At 55.6% G+C, this 14,143-nt stretch overlaps 1 protein-coding gene across 6 annotated transcripts in view; it reads left to right on the top strand.

Annotated features, from left to right (window-relative positions):
* The window catches only part of PLEKHA6 (pleckstrin homology domain containing A6), a 143,184-nt gene that overhangs the window by 101,549 nt on the left and 27,492 nt on the right, over positions 1 to 14,143 (top strand). For 4 of the 6 annotated variants that reach the window (XM_047841541.1, XM_047841540.1, XM_047841538.1 and 1 more), the window contains exons 6-10: positions 3,516 to 3,620; positions 4,278 to 4,350; positions 7,148 to 7,248; positions 10,734 to 10,936; positions 12,426 to 12,977. In XM_047841541.1, the coding sequence (XP_047697497.1) occupies positions 3,516 to 3,620; positions 4,278 to 4,350; positions 7,148 to 7,248; positions 10,734 to 10,936; positions 12,426 to 12,977 (1,034 nt within the window). The remainder of the gene's footprint in view (positions 1 to 3,515; positions 3,621 to 4,277; positions 4,351 to 7,147; positions 7,249 to 10,733; positions 10,937 to 12,425; positions 12,978 to 14,143) is intronic. The other 2 variants (XM_047841543.1, XM_047841542.1) reach the window with 2 other exon arrangements.

The raw sequence follows: 14,143 nt of genomic DNA, 5'->3' as shown, positions 1-14,143 counted from the left end.
ATGTCGAGCGGTCAACTGAGGTCACAGACTTGACTCTGGCTGACTCCGGTCCACAGTTGTGTGTGGTTTTACTCCAGCACCACTCCCAGACTGGCTGTGAAAGCAGGGAAGGCAGACGGTTGGATTAGCCTAAGGTTGAGTGGTGCAGAAAGATAAGGGGGCGAGAGTATGGAGGGTTTGGCAGGAGAATGGCTGAAGTGGTGAACTATGGGAGTGGCTTCTAGGCCACAGAGAGGAGGCGAAGCTATGGCAGGTGAGAGCCTGAGAAGGAAGGGAAGGATTTGCGGATTTGCTTATTCTTAGGGGAGTAGGTGATTCAGGTGCCTAATCTCAGCCTTTATATGTGGAGTTTTACTAGTAAAGTTTAGAAAACAATTTTATTCCCCAGATTGGGGTGTGCTTTATAATAAATCCCAATTTCTTCTTTCCTTTCTTCTGCAAGCATTTGTTAAATGTTTATTGTAGCCAGATACCTTGCCGGGCTCTGGTGACGAAGAGATGAGTAAGATTCAACTTCCTCCCTACAAAGAGCTCAGAGTTTGGAGAAGGAGCTGGAAAGCCAACAGTTCCATTGCAGTGTGACATGCTTTAGACTGCAGGAATGGACAGACAGGAGGGGCAGCTAACTGTCCCGGGGGATCCAGGAGGTTTTGTGGAGTAGGGGGGGGTCTACACTGGGCTTAAAGGATGAGTTGGGATTTGTTAGGAAACAAGGGAGATCCTGATCCCCCTGTCTTCCATGAGTCATGAGCAAAAGCAGGGAGGATGGGAGAGAACTACCAGGAGTTTGGCCTGACCGCAAGGGACCTGTTGGGTAGAGGGCAGAAGGCGGGTCATGGGCCCGGCGACTCTTACAGACCTGCCTTGTGAGCCATGCTAAGAAATTGAATAGTCTTCCAAGTGGTGAGAGGTAGTAAGAAACGTTAAGAGAGCGTCATGATTACCCTGTTTTGGAGAAGTAACCTGACTTGTTCCAGAAGGTGCATAGCAAGAAGAGATGACGACCCGACAGGAAAGAACAGATCCGAGAACCATTAGGAACATAGCCTCACCCACCCGTAAATGTGGGATAAGGAGAGGAGGGAGGAGGGAATGGTGTGAGGCGGTTCACAGTTCTAGTTGGGGCAAGTGGGTGGATTGTAGTACCATTCACCAAGTGAGAAATACAGAACAGGCTTGGTGAGGAAGACAACGGGCTTGGGTTTGCATTTACTTCATCCTGGCTGGACAACCTGTTACAAAATGGACCAGGGCTAGGAGAGAAGTCTTAGGTACAGATTAGGGACTTTTCAGCCCATTGCCGGTAGTCAAGGCAATGGGTATGGATGAGATACATAGACAGCGTGGAACAAGAAAAATGAGAATTTTAAAAGTTTGGTCAAGGCCCACCAGTTGAGTAAAGGTGGAGATTGAGAAGGAGCGGCCACAGGTAGAGGAGCTCAGAAGAAAGAATACGGTCACAGAAACCAAGAGTCGCAGGAAGCAGAGAAAGTAAATGCTCTCCAGGGTCTTAGGATGATGGCCTAAGACTGAGCAGCCTTAATTCAATGACACTGCAGCTGGCACTTCAGGAAAGAAGTGCAGGGGGGTTAGGCGTAAACGCGAGGAGAGGATGTCAGGACTCTTCCCAGGAGAATATTCCTGCAGGGAAAGGAGGTTTTGAAAGTGTTACCTGACAACAGGCAGTGGATGTAGGGTTGAGGGGGGATTCTGGTGTGTGTGACAGAGAGAGGTGGAGGGAAGAGAGACAGACAGAGACAGACTGATGCCTTAAGATGGAGAGGACTGAGCCCATGTGCCCAGGAGAAGCAGCCAGTAGAGAAGGAAAAGTTGAAGACAGATTTGAGAGGAGGTTGTGAATGGAGCAAAGTCCCAGGAGATGGCGGGTCGAATGTGTTAGCCTCGAAAAGGAGGACGACACCTCTTTTGACATGGAAGAGGAAGAGGGGATGAGTGGTGAGGACAGTAATTGTCCAGGTAAAAGGGTGTGAAATTGAGGAAGTGCATGTCTGATCGCCCGATTATCTGTGTGTTGGCGGGAGGGGAGCCAGGTCCACCGCGGGGGAGGGCAGAGGGGGAGCTCGAGGGGCAGGGAGCGGGATGATGGCTCATGAGCCGAGCTGTGCTTGGGGACGGTGGTCTGTGGTGGCCTCATCTGTACTGCAGTGTGCTTCTCCTCTGCCAGAACCATACTCTGGCAGTGAGTGCAGGGAGAGGATAATTTGATTGCTCGGGGATTTTGAGTTTTAGAGAAGGCCAAGCAATGACAACGGATGGGGTGTTTGGGAGGGTAGTTGACCTATTCCCATGTGGGGCCTGGCCTTCTTAAGTAATTTTTTTAATGTTTGTTTATTTTTGAGAGAGAGACAGAGAGCAAGCGAGGGAGGAGCAGAGAGAGAGAGGGAGACACAGAATCCGAAGCAGGCTCCAGGCTCTGAGCTGTCAGCACAGAGCCCGATGCGGGGCTCGAACCCACAAACCGCGAGATCATGACCTGAGCAGAAGTCAGATGCCTAACCAACTGAGCCACTCAGGCACCCCTGGGCTTCTTAGGGAAATAGATACAACCAAGAGGCAACTGACGGATCCAGAAGAAAAGGGGAGGACTGAGGAGCTGGAGATGCCAATGGAGTAGAAAAGCTGATGGTGTCGAGTAATGGGGTGAGCAAGCCCAAAGGACAGGAGGGCGTCAGGAAGTCGAAATCTCAGAATTGAAGATGTCAGTGGTGAAGGGGCCTGGGTGCGACCAGGTCAAAGGTGCGGCCATGGGAGTGAGTGCTGGGGTAGAAGCGAATGGTTTTGGAACTGAGGACCTCACGGTGCTATCAGGTCAGGGCAGCGGGTGGGTCATCATCAGGGACAAGGTCACGGTGATGGCAAGACTTTGAATGAAGGGGATGATTGGTACCAGAATCCTAAGATTCTGAAGGAATGATCTGGAAGCTGACAGTGATGAAAAGGGCTAAACAATGGAAGATCAGGGGTGCTTCCAGAGTGATTATTGCCAGCATGCGGAAGGGTGACAGTGTCCATGTGGCAACAAGGAGCTAGGAGAACACTTGTGTGTCCTCCCTGCTCTGTGCTACGTCGGCCATTCGAGAGGGAGCAGGACTCTGACAGGATGATGACATCGGGAATGTACTTGTATTTGGATGGGTGCCAGAAAGCTTTACAAAAGAGTTGGGGAGTCAGGACAGTAGAAGAAAGCCCGGGGGCGAAATGAAAAATCTTACTTTCTCTTCACAACAACAACCACAACAAAACCCACACCATTGTGAGACGGGTCGGACTGATTTTGAGCCCCATTTTAGAGATAAGAGAAAAGCACCGAAGAATTGGACAGCTGTGCCCTTGAGTGAGGACAGATCCAAGAGTCCCACCTGGTCCTCTTGGCGTGACGAGTCCCCCAGGCGTGGAGAGAGATACAGCTCCCACCGAGGGTAGCTTCCGTTGCAGATAGAGCAGAGAGGAGGACAGGAAGAAAGTCAGGCCTGCTTCTCTCTCGGTCTCCCCAGGCAACCCGAACATCCCGCAAAGCCATCGCTTTTGGGAAGCGCTCACACTCCATGAAGCGGAATCTCAATGCACCTGTCACCAAGGCGGGCTGGCTCTTCAAGCAGGTGAGGCCTCCTCTGCCGGTCCCCCCACCATGACCGCCGCTCCGATTCCTCTGTATTTCTGAGTCCCTGCGTGTTTTGGTATGTGCTTCCGTATCCTATTTTTGGTATATCTCTGTGAATCTCCTAATTTTATAAAGACTCAGAGAAGTTGAGTATCTTCCCAAACTCACACAGAAAAATTAATGTCAAATATGGGAATCCAGCCAGGTCTCCCGATGGGCAGATGCAGTGACTTTGAAGTATGCTGGGTCACCAACCCCATGAGAGCACCGTCTGGCTCATTCTCAGCAGGTCCCTCTTGCTGCGCTAAGGGGACTGTCTTTAGTTCTAGGGGTCCGCTAATTCTTCCCAGTTTGACCTTGCCACTCTGCCTGACTGCCCTCTGCCCACTTATCCTGGCTCATCTCTCACCCCTTTTATCTTCCCTGGGAGAGATGCTGAGGCGCAGAAAGACAGAACTGGAAGGTCACGGGCAATAGTCCAGGGTCCGTTTCCTGCGCCCGAGGTCTTAAGGGGGTTGGCTGCCACTGGTTACTGGCAAAACCGTAACCAGAGGCAGGATGTCCTTATATAATTCGTGCCGCACACCTTCCCCTGCATCCCCCCTCCCGTGCCCAGCTCACGGTCCCCCCCCATCTGTCTCCACGTGTCCCACAGGCCAGCTCCGGGGTCAAGCAGTGGAACAAACGCTGGTTTGTCCTGGTGGATCGCTGTCTCTTCTACTATAAAGGTGAGCTTCGCTTCCACTGGGGCTGGCAGGGGCCACAGGAAGGCAGGGCCCACTCTTGCTTGTCCTGCCAAATCATCAGGCTCTGCTTCGGGTGGACGTTGGTCAGTGGACCAACGGTGGCCGGGCGGTGGCGGTGGGAGGGGGGATATGCAAATATGCCCCGTAGCTGCCGGCACCTGTGGGTCCTGACGGTGGGGTGAAGACAGAGCCCGCTTGCTCACGTGCTCGATCACGTCACATTCGACAATACTTCCTGGGCACCCTCGAGGTTTCAGGCAGAGTTCTAGGTCCGGATGGAGGACACAGTGGGTGAACAGGAAAGTCATGTGACACGCGGTGAAGTCCTGGGGTGGGGGATGGGGTAGGAACGGGAAGGAGAAGAGGAAGGTCCCTACTCACTCCTAGGTAAGGTGACCTACCGATCGGGGCTTGTGTGTGGAGCTTCCTCCCGTCGCCCTGGAGTGTCCGATCCAGTCTGGGGGGGCAGAAATCGCAGTGTTGTTCACCGCTGTAGCCACAGCGCCTAAAACGGTGCATGGCACATTGTAGGTGCCCAGTGTTGAGTAAACGAACATCCCCCAGCTTCTGTCCTCTCCGTGCACCCCTACACTCACTCTCTAGCCTCTCAAAAACAGAAAGAGAGAGAGAGAGAGAGAGACCTAATAACTTTGGTGAGGCAGCCTCCAGGAAGTTATTTTTAAAATACGTACAGCAACGTTGTGTCAAGGAAGGCACCTTGGGAGCTAGTGAGGGCTGATGACAGCGACGGCCCCGTCACGCTGACGCGGGGCCACAAGAAGAGAAGGGCAAAGTGATTTTGCAGCAGGAGAGGCTGTTTCTTTTCCTCCATGCCCCGGGAATGGCAGAGCCCTGCCTCCTCTGGGCCTCCTGGGGGCAATTCAGTGAATCATTAACTTGCACAAACAAAGGTTGTACCCAGTGACCCTCCAGAATGCTGCTGTCCCTGTGCCCTGCGTTGCTGCCACCTGAACCCGGGGAGAGGCATCAGGAAGGGGCTGCATATACAGGATCCAGTCACAGAGAAAACCCCAAGACGGGGGAAGAAGAATCTGCCAAGGCTTGGTCCCTGGCGCTGAGCCTCTGGGACCCAGGGCTGACTGGAGCCAGAGTATGAACGAATATGAAGGAAAGCCAGGCCCTCTGCAGACAAGAGACTCTGGGACTGGCGTGAGGGTAGAAACTTAAGAGCTGTGAACTCAAGAGGCACTGTGATGGGGGCCACCATCCACTGAGAGATGCGCTCAAGAGACCCCGTAAACACTGGCCTGGAGACTACCAGGCAGAAGGCCATCACCCCCAGAAGATGGCAGCCTCTGTTTCCCTGAAGAAGCCCTGGGTTCCTCCTGATCCTTTGGCTTAGCCCTTCCTCTGGGTACCATGCTGAGTCTGCATAGGAAGCTGGACCTTAAGCCAAGTATCTTATCTAAGTGATGAGGAAGAAGAGAAGGGGAAGCCATGAGCGTATAATCCCAGAGACCCCTTCTGAACCCTGAGGGTTTTGCAGGGTCTCTAGCCTCAGGACTCAAGAGCTATCCTAGGGAAGTGGGGAGAGGCTTGCCAGGGCCTCAAAGTTGCCCCCCCCCACCTATTCCACAGAGGACCCCCACCTTCCGTGGGTCCTGCTGACACCTGGGGGCCTGACTAGCTAATCCATCAGGCTCTTTTGGAGATTCGGGGTGAATTATGTAACAGCCTGGCTGTTAGCCTGATCCGGGGAACAGAGGGCCAAGAGGTGACGCAGGGGCATGTCTTCCTGTGGAGACATGGGGGCCATAGAGGGGAAGGCAGACCCCTGTCAGGAGAGGACAGAGCAAGCTGCTGGGTGCCTGGGAAAACCTTGGAAACAGTTACCCAGAGGAGCCAGAGCCGAAGAGGGGACTATCCTCTCTGCCCTGCCCGACTCCATTATCATCCTGTTATGTGTATCCCTATTGGAATTGTCTTGCTTGCAGAGTCTCTATAGACAGGAGAGTGGTTAAGAATGCCTGCTCGGGGGGCACCTGGGTGGCTCAATTGGTTAAGCGTCCGACTCCGGCTCAGGTCGTGATCTCACGGTTCGTGAGTTCGAGCCCCGCGTCGGGCTCCGTGCCGACCGCTCGGAGCCTGGAGCCCGTTTCCGATTCTGTGTCTCCCTCTCTCTCTGCCCCTCCCTCGCTCACGCTCTGTCTCTCTCTCTCTCAAAAATAAGTAAACATTAAAAAAAAAAAAAAAAAAAAAAAAAAAAAGAATGCCTGTTTGGGAGTCAGACTTCTTGGGTCCAAAGACCAATCCACCACTCTCTACTTAAGTAACCTGGGACCAATTACTTAACCTCTCCGCTGTATCTCAGCCTCCTTCCCCAGAAAATGGGGTAGCAGCAGGACCTTTTTGTGGGATTGTTGGTACGGTGAAATCCTTTAAGGCCATTAACTTAGAACAGGACCCGGTGTATAGCAAACCCTCCGTAATGTCAGTCGTCACTTATCTGTTTACCCTAAGGTAAGCTCCTGGAGGGTGCGTACCACTTCTCTCTCGTTCGCCTCTCTAGTCCCAGTATCTAGAACCGTGTCTGCAAGGCCGCCGGGCTCCCTACCTCCCGGGAGCGTGCCTCGCGTTGTTGTACAGAGCACACCCTGGGTGCTTGGTGGGTGGCGGCCCCGAGTCCTGACAGGCCGTAGATGAGCCACAAGTATTTATCGGTATCTGTCGTAAGAGAGCGGATACCCTCCTCTCTCTCTCCCCCTCTGCGCGGGCCACGGGCACGTGCGTCTCACCCGGGCCTCTGTTCACCCGACAGATGAGAAGGAGGAGAGCATCCTGGGTAGCATCCCGCTCCTGAGCTTCCGGGTGGCGGCAGTGCAGCCTTCGGACAACATCAGCCGAAAACACACCTTTAAGGTCAGTTGGCATTTCTCTCCCAGGCCAGGTGGGGGAGGGGGGCCTGCTCTTGTAGAGCACGCGGGACTGGAGAAGGATCACGAGCCACCTCCCCAAGGAGCCCCCCAGTGGTGGCGGAAGGAAAGAGTAGGCAGTGACCCCTGGACTCCCTACAGGCTGTTGTAAGGCTGAGGAGAGGCCCGAGAGGCCGCCTCCTCTTACCTCGGGAGTCAGGTGGGGCCCGTGGAGATGTGGATGGTGGTCCCACAGTTGTTCCTGGGGGGGGCGGGAATGAACCCTCTGCCCAGCGGCCTAGCATCGGTCGCTGCAGAAATTCCTCGCAGCAGAGGCAGGGGCCGTGGCTGGTGGGGTTCTGATATCCTTTCTGGAAAGGAATCCTCCCTACACCGAGCCCGGAGGACTGGACCCCCAGTCACACCGACTCAAATTTCAGCCTCTAGAGAAAATCGGGAGTTGGGTTTGATAGCAAATCAAGAAACGCGAACCTCCCAGTAGAGAGTAGTTTGGGAGAACAAGAGCGCGGGAAGACGGGCCTCGCATGGGCCTGCTCAGTGTCACTCCCTGAGAACCCCTGGGGAATCCACCCATCAAAGACACACTTGCAGCTGGCTCATCACAGGCCAGTGTTTTTCCACATTTAAAAATTCATGACCCACTGAAAACAATAAAAACCCCGTGCTCTTTTTGTACTTGATGACGCAAAGACCATAGGCTCCTTTCACTTCCAAATATAAAATCAGGGTACCAACCATGCCTTGCCCTAGCACAAAGCCATCTGTCCCCTAGTTGAGAATTGCCGTCCACGACCCCGAAAACCTAAAGCCGTGGTGTTAGGTGATAGAAACTGCCGCTAACACCAGGTCAGTGTCTGAGCCTGTAGGACCTCAGAGCCTGCCCCCTCCTGTCCTTCAGACTCTGCTCACCTGACCGTGGAAGAGAGGTGGGCCGCACGCCCAGGTGTCGCTCCAGAGGACAGAACCAGGAGGGGCTTCTTTGGCACATAATTAGTTCCTAGCCTCGTAGGGTCCTGTCTGCCAGAGGTGTGAACGGAATGAGCAATTAATAAAACTCTGGCTCCAGGGAGCCAGGTTCTAGCTGGGGGAAATAGAAACAGGTTGTTTAACCAACAACAGAAAGTCCTGCTGTACACATTCGCGCACACACCCACACAGTCAAACAGCCTGTCTTACCCTCCCCTCCAGACCTGTGCACAGACACATCCACACTCCAGCTCGGAGCTCTGCCAGCCACAGGCATTCCATCAGCGCCCCGAGTGACTGACACACACACACACACACACACACACACACACACACACACACCCCTCCATAGCCCCAGCTCGCTGTGCCCATCAGCCCCTCTCCTCCTTCCCTTTCCCCCGAGAAGCGCACTGCCTCTTTAAAACCCAACTCTGAGGGCTGTGCTCAGTGGCCCACAAAGGGTTCCAATTGTGGCTATCGAGTGGCCCTTCCCCAGGGAAGGGAGGGGAAGGGAACGGAGACAGATGGGAGGCTTGTCCTGTTGCGGCCACCAAGTGAAACTCTTGGACGGCTAATAATGAGCCGGGCACTGTTTCTGCCCAGCCTGCTGCTGAATGCCTTAACCTCTTCCTAACCCGGCCCTGTGGGGGCTCAAAGGACTTCACCCCACTGGGGGACCTCCCTCAATATCATGGCCCAGTTTCACAATGCCAGGCTGGTGTCCCCCTCCGGCTCGCCATCAACTGCCCTGTCTTCTCCCAGGATCTGCCTTTTCCTGTTGCAAGCGGTTCCCGTGCCTTTGCTTTCTCCTTGTTTCCCTGTGGGCATGTTTTGTCCTCTAGCTTGACCGTGAGCTCTTCAAGTGCAAAGAGCAGGTCTGTTTTCCTGTGACTGGTGCCGGAGCAGAGCTCTGCACACACGGGGCGCTCACGAGCAAATTAATTCACTTGCTGTCCGCTCCTACCGGCCCCAGGTCACACCCACAAGACCTGCCTGTGTCTCTCTCTCTCCTGTACAATAACCCTGTGTCCTCCACTCCAGGAGGCCAGCCTGGGCCCCTGCTCTCCGTACCCTTGTGCAGTTTCAACCCCAAGGTGACTCCTTATAGTTTCACTGCCTAGGAACACGTCCCGCTGCCCACAAGCCAGCCCCCTGCTGGAGGGTGGGAACTGGCAGGATCCAGAGGAAAGAGGCCCATCTCTACTCCTCGAGAAGTAGGACATGTCATTGCGTGATGACTCCCGTCAGAAGGGAATCATGTGCTGGGGAGGGGTGGCACAGCAGGGCGAATGTCCAGCCAGGAAAGCATGTGGGAGGCGTGGGTTTGACACAGTCTGACACAGCTGCTTCGGAGAGCCCTGGGGCTTGGTCAGGAGAGCCCTGTCTTCTCTCCTTCCAACCCTCAGAGACCCATGATTTCACACCCATGGGGTCAGAGACCAAAGTGAGGTTCACCTCTGAGACTAGTAACCACCCGGATTTCTCATGTCGACTGGGGTAAACCGGGCTACCTGCTTTTTCCGGGAGACTGAAAGTCTCACCAGGGAAGCAGGCTGAGGTTCCAGAAAGAATTCGGCTCTGGAGCATCTCTTCCTTGTGGCCTTGGAACCTGGAGTCTCACCAGGTAGAGCCCTCCCCATTAAACAGGTGCAGCGCGTCAGGCCAGAACAAAAATCCAAGTTGCCTGCAGCTGCAGAGCCGGAGTCAGGGACAGCACCGACGCCCTGAATCCTCCCCGCCAACAGCCCCGATTGCCTTGGCGCAAGCTCTGCCCTCCCCGCTCTCGGCGGGCTGAACCGGGAATCGCTGGGTGCTGTCGTCCCAGTGGTTGACAGCCAATAGAAGGGGGGTAAACTGAATAGCTCCCCACCTCCCTCTGCTCCTCAACCTTCCTGCCACGTCATCTTCTGGCTCTCCCTCTGGTGTCTGGTTGACCTTTTCTCTGCTTCTCCTCCTTCTGACTGCGTGAGGACCCCTCCTCTGGACAGGAGCTCTCTTCTGGGTTCCCGCCTGCCGCACCTGCTCGCGGCCACCAACTAGGTAGCGTGCTCTAACAGTCCGTGCGTGCCCCTTGCATGCCCAGGGAGGTGGAGGCCTGGCTGTCTCTGCACAGAAGAGACGGCACTCGGTCCTCAGAGGCCAGGCTGGGGCCGAGGCTGGCATGTGCTCGGGGGCGGGCCCCCCGGGGGGGGGGGGGCGGGGGGCATCTCTCTCAGACATCGGGTAACTGCCCCTCAAATCAAAGACGGAATTTGATGGGAGAGCGGGCATGGTAATTGTGCTTCCTGTTTGTAATCACTTCAGGTGGGGCAGGTAAGCTTACCTGGCCATTGGGCGGCTTATTGGGGTCCAGAGAGCTAGCCAAGGCGGACGCCTAGACGCCAGCTGGAGCCCTTGGCCTAGCTCGGTTTGCCCCTGAGCTCCTTGTGGGGAAAAGAGCTGCAGGTCAGGGGGACGGCCCGCCTGACCGCCTGTGCTGTGGGTGTGGGTGTCTTCTCCCTACAGGTGACCACGTGCTGGGTGGATGAGGCCGGGGCCAGTTCCACGCACTGCCTCTCCCCACAGGCTGAGCACGCTGGGGTCCGCACCTACTTCTTCAGTGCCGAGAGCCCCGAGGAACAGGAGGCCTGGATCCAGGCCATGGGGGAGGCTGCCCGAGTACAGATCCCCCCAGCCCAGAAGTCGGTGCCCCAAGCTGTGCGTCACAGGTGAGTCCCAGGGCACAGGGCATGGGGGTGGGGAGCGCTAGAGAAAGAGGATCAAGGGAGCGCCCTACTCTGTGTCCTCCTGAGCCCGGCGTGCTGGCTCGAACCTCTGAGAACACGTGAACCGCTCCTTGCCTCCTAGCAGGGCTAAGCGATTCCAGAGCCTGGAGTCTCTCTTCCCTTCCCCCTGACCGGTTCTCCCTCTTCTCTCTGGGCTGCTGGAGGCCAAGAGAGAAGCCAGGTTCCATCGTGGCCTGGCCAGGAGCCAAAGACCAGGGTCATTTGCTCATTTATTCTTGGCTTTGCACATTAAACCCATGACCTCTGGAGGAGGGTAGACTCGGGTGCGAATCCCAACTTAGCTACTTGCTCACACCGTGACATCAGGGTGATCACTTAACCTCTCTGAGCCTGAATTTCCTCCCCGTGAAGGCCGCAGTTATAATCCTACCTCATAGGGGCAGCCAGGAAATCCTGACATGCAGTGAACACTCAGCCCATGGCCGCCCCATCACCCCTGCCACCTGTCGCCACCCACAGCCTCACGGCCTGTCTCTGCTGGAACCGGGTAGATGGGCGTCTTGAGTTAGATGTTAACAGGGATCCAGAAGAAGGAGGTTTTTACGATACAGACTCCAAGTCTATTTCAGTGTCTTAGAAGTGTTTACCAGGCAACGCTGCAACAAGGGTGCTTGAATCTGTTGAATTTGAGAAGCGGTAGGGAAAACATCGTCACGAGGTCCCATCTTCACTTCAGCTGAGGGGCGTACTTCCAGAAGTTCGCTCATTGGGTTCATAAATATTTACTGGAAATAGGTATGTGTGAGGCACTGTAGGGGGCGCTAGGAAAACAAGGGAAGACCAGTCTACATGCTTCTGCCTCGTGGCGCTTACGTTCAGGCGGAGTCTGTCCCGGAAGAAGCTTGTCCTGGAGACGAAACTAGCATGCTTCTAAGCCTAGGATGTTTGAGGCAACAGCTTAGGCGCCTGGCGCCCGGCGTGTTTGATCGCACAGCCCTACGAGGGGAGCGACTGTTCTACCCGTCCTGCCAACGAGGAGCCCAAGACTTGCAGAAGTTAAGGAACTTGCGTAGGACAGCAGGCTGAGCTGTAACGAGCCTCCATGGCCGAAACATCAAGGACACTCACTATCATGAAGCTTTGGTATAGTGTGCACCGAGTTTGGGGGGCTGCAGCGGGGACAGACTGCAGAGGAGACCAAGTCTGGGGCGGGTTGGTCTTGGCCATAGCTTCCGAAGGCTGGATGCAGTGCAGGTCAGCAGAAGGGAGCAGAGAGTGGGCCGTGGAGAGGACCTAGAGGGGGAAATGAGCACACCACGCGTGGGCAAGAGTGCACTGTGTTTTCGAGTAACTGCCCGGGCTGGAGCAAGAAAGCAAGATGGGCATTTGGGAAACAGAACTGTCATTCGTTGAATCCCGTTTCCATCGCTACCTTCCTGCCCACCCTTCTCCACTCCTTTTTCCTTCCCAGTCTACCACCCCCTGCCCAGCTCGCTGCTGGGCTGGAGTCACTTACAACATCTCCCTTGGCATCCTGCAGCCATGAGAAGCCAGACTCAGAGAACATCCCTCCTAGCAAACACCACCACCAGCCGTCCCACAACAGCCTCCCCAAGCCCGAGCCAGAGGCCAAGACTCGAGGGGAGGGTGACGGCCGGGGCTGCGAGAAGGCCGAGCGGAAGCCCGAGAGGCCTGAAGTCAAGAGCGAGCCTCTGGTGAAAGCCAATGGTATCCAAGCCGGACCGGAACCATCCTCGGAGCCGGGCAGCCCTTACCCCGAGGGCCCAAGGGTCCCAGGGGGAGGAGACCGGCCCGCCCAGCCCAATGGCTGGCAGTATAGCTCCCCGAGCCGGCCGGGGAGCACAGCTTTCCCGCCTCCGGACTCAGAGAGTGGGGGGCACCAGCGGAACTTCCCCCCACGTGCCAACCCCGACAAGATTGCCCAGCGCAAGAGCTCCATGAACCAGCTGCAGCAGTGGGTGAACCTGCGCCGGGGGGTGGCGCCCCCTGAAGATCTCCGGAGGTGAGTCCTGATGGGGCGTAGGCGTGGAGCTGGGGTGCTGTGATGGCCAGGGGCGGGGGCTGGGGTAGTAACACTTGCAGCATCCCTTGCTGGAAGCCTTCGGGAAGCCAGGCTGCGTTGGGAAACCAAGAAGACTCCAAAACCCAGGGTCTCAGGCTTGTCCAGATCCTTTCCTGTCCCCCGTGGCACCGTCTGTGGAGTGTGACCCCTGCCCGATTCCTGCCCTCTCTGATTGCTTCAGAGACAGGGTCGGAGTCCCCGGCACCTCTCCACAAGGATGCTGGGTGCCCAGGACATGCGCAGGCAGTCATAGGAGGGGCCTCAGCCTTGCTCCCGTCAGATATCGTCTGTGCTTCCCACCCTCTTACAACAGCCCCTGTTCCAGCATTTCCACCACCGTGAGCCTCACTGACTGCCAAGCCCACTCACCCCATTTTTGAACGGCTCTAATTGTTTGAAAGTCTTTATTTATTGCAGTTGTAAAAAAAGAAAAGAGGGGCGCCTGGGTGGCTCAGTCGGTTGGGCGTCCGACTTCGGCTCAGGTCACGATCTCGAAGTTGGTGGGTTCGAGCCCCGCGTCGGGCTCTGTGCTGACAGCTCAGAGCCTGGAGCCTGCTTCAGATTCTGTGTCTCCTCCTCTGTCTGCCTCTCCCATGCTCATGCTCTGTCTCGCTCTGTCTTTCAATAATAAACATTAAAAAAAACTTTTTTAAAAGAAACGAAATGAAATGTCGCCACTCACTGATCCTAGTCCTGCCCTCTAGACCAATTTCCTCCTTTGTCCAGTGACTGGCTTTCAAATACTGGAAGACATTTATTAGCCTGATAGCGTTCATCTCGTTCATCTCAGGACAAGTGGGGCTGCTGCTCCCTCCCCTGGGTATGGGCGGCTCCAGGGACCCCAGGTGACACCTTCAGGAAGGCTACTCACCTCTGGTGGCACTCTGCTGCTGGGGACATCTGGCCTGCCCCGGGGGTGAGCGCCTCACTTGGGATGCATCCCAGGAACCTACCGGTCCCGCCCTTGACAAGAACATAAAATCTGGGGAGGCGCCCTTTTGTCCCCCCTGTGTTGGGTGTTTCCCCTCCTCCCTCCACCAGGTGCCTGGTATGTTCCCTTTCCTTCAGCTGGTTGCTGCTCTGAAAGGATCTGATACATTGTGCTT

This window comes from Prionailurus viverrinus, chromosome F1, assembly GCF_022837055.1.
Source record: "Prionailurus viverrinus isolate Anna chromosome F1, UM_Priviv_1.0, whole genome shotgun sequence".
Lineage (NCBI taxonomy): Eukaryota > Metazoa > Chordata > Mammalia > Carnivora > Felidae > Prionailurus > Prionailurus viverrinus.
The sequence above is the reverse complement of the archived record's forward strand: the minus strand, read 5'-3'. Positions and strand labels throughout refer to the sequence as shown.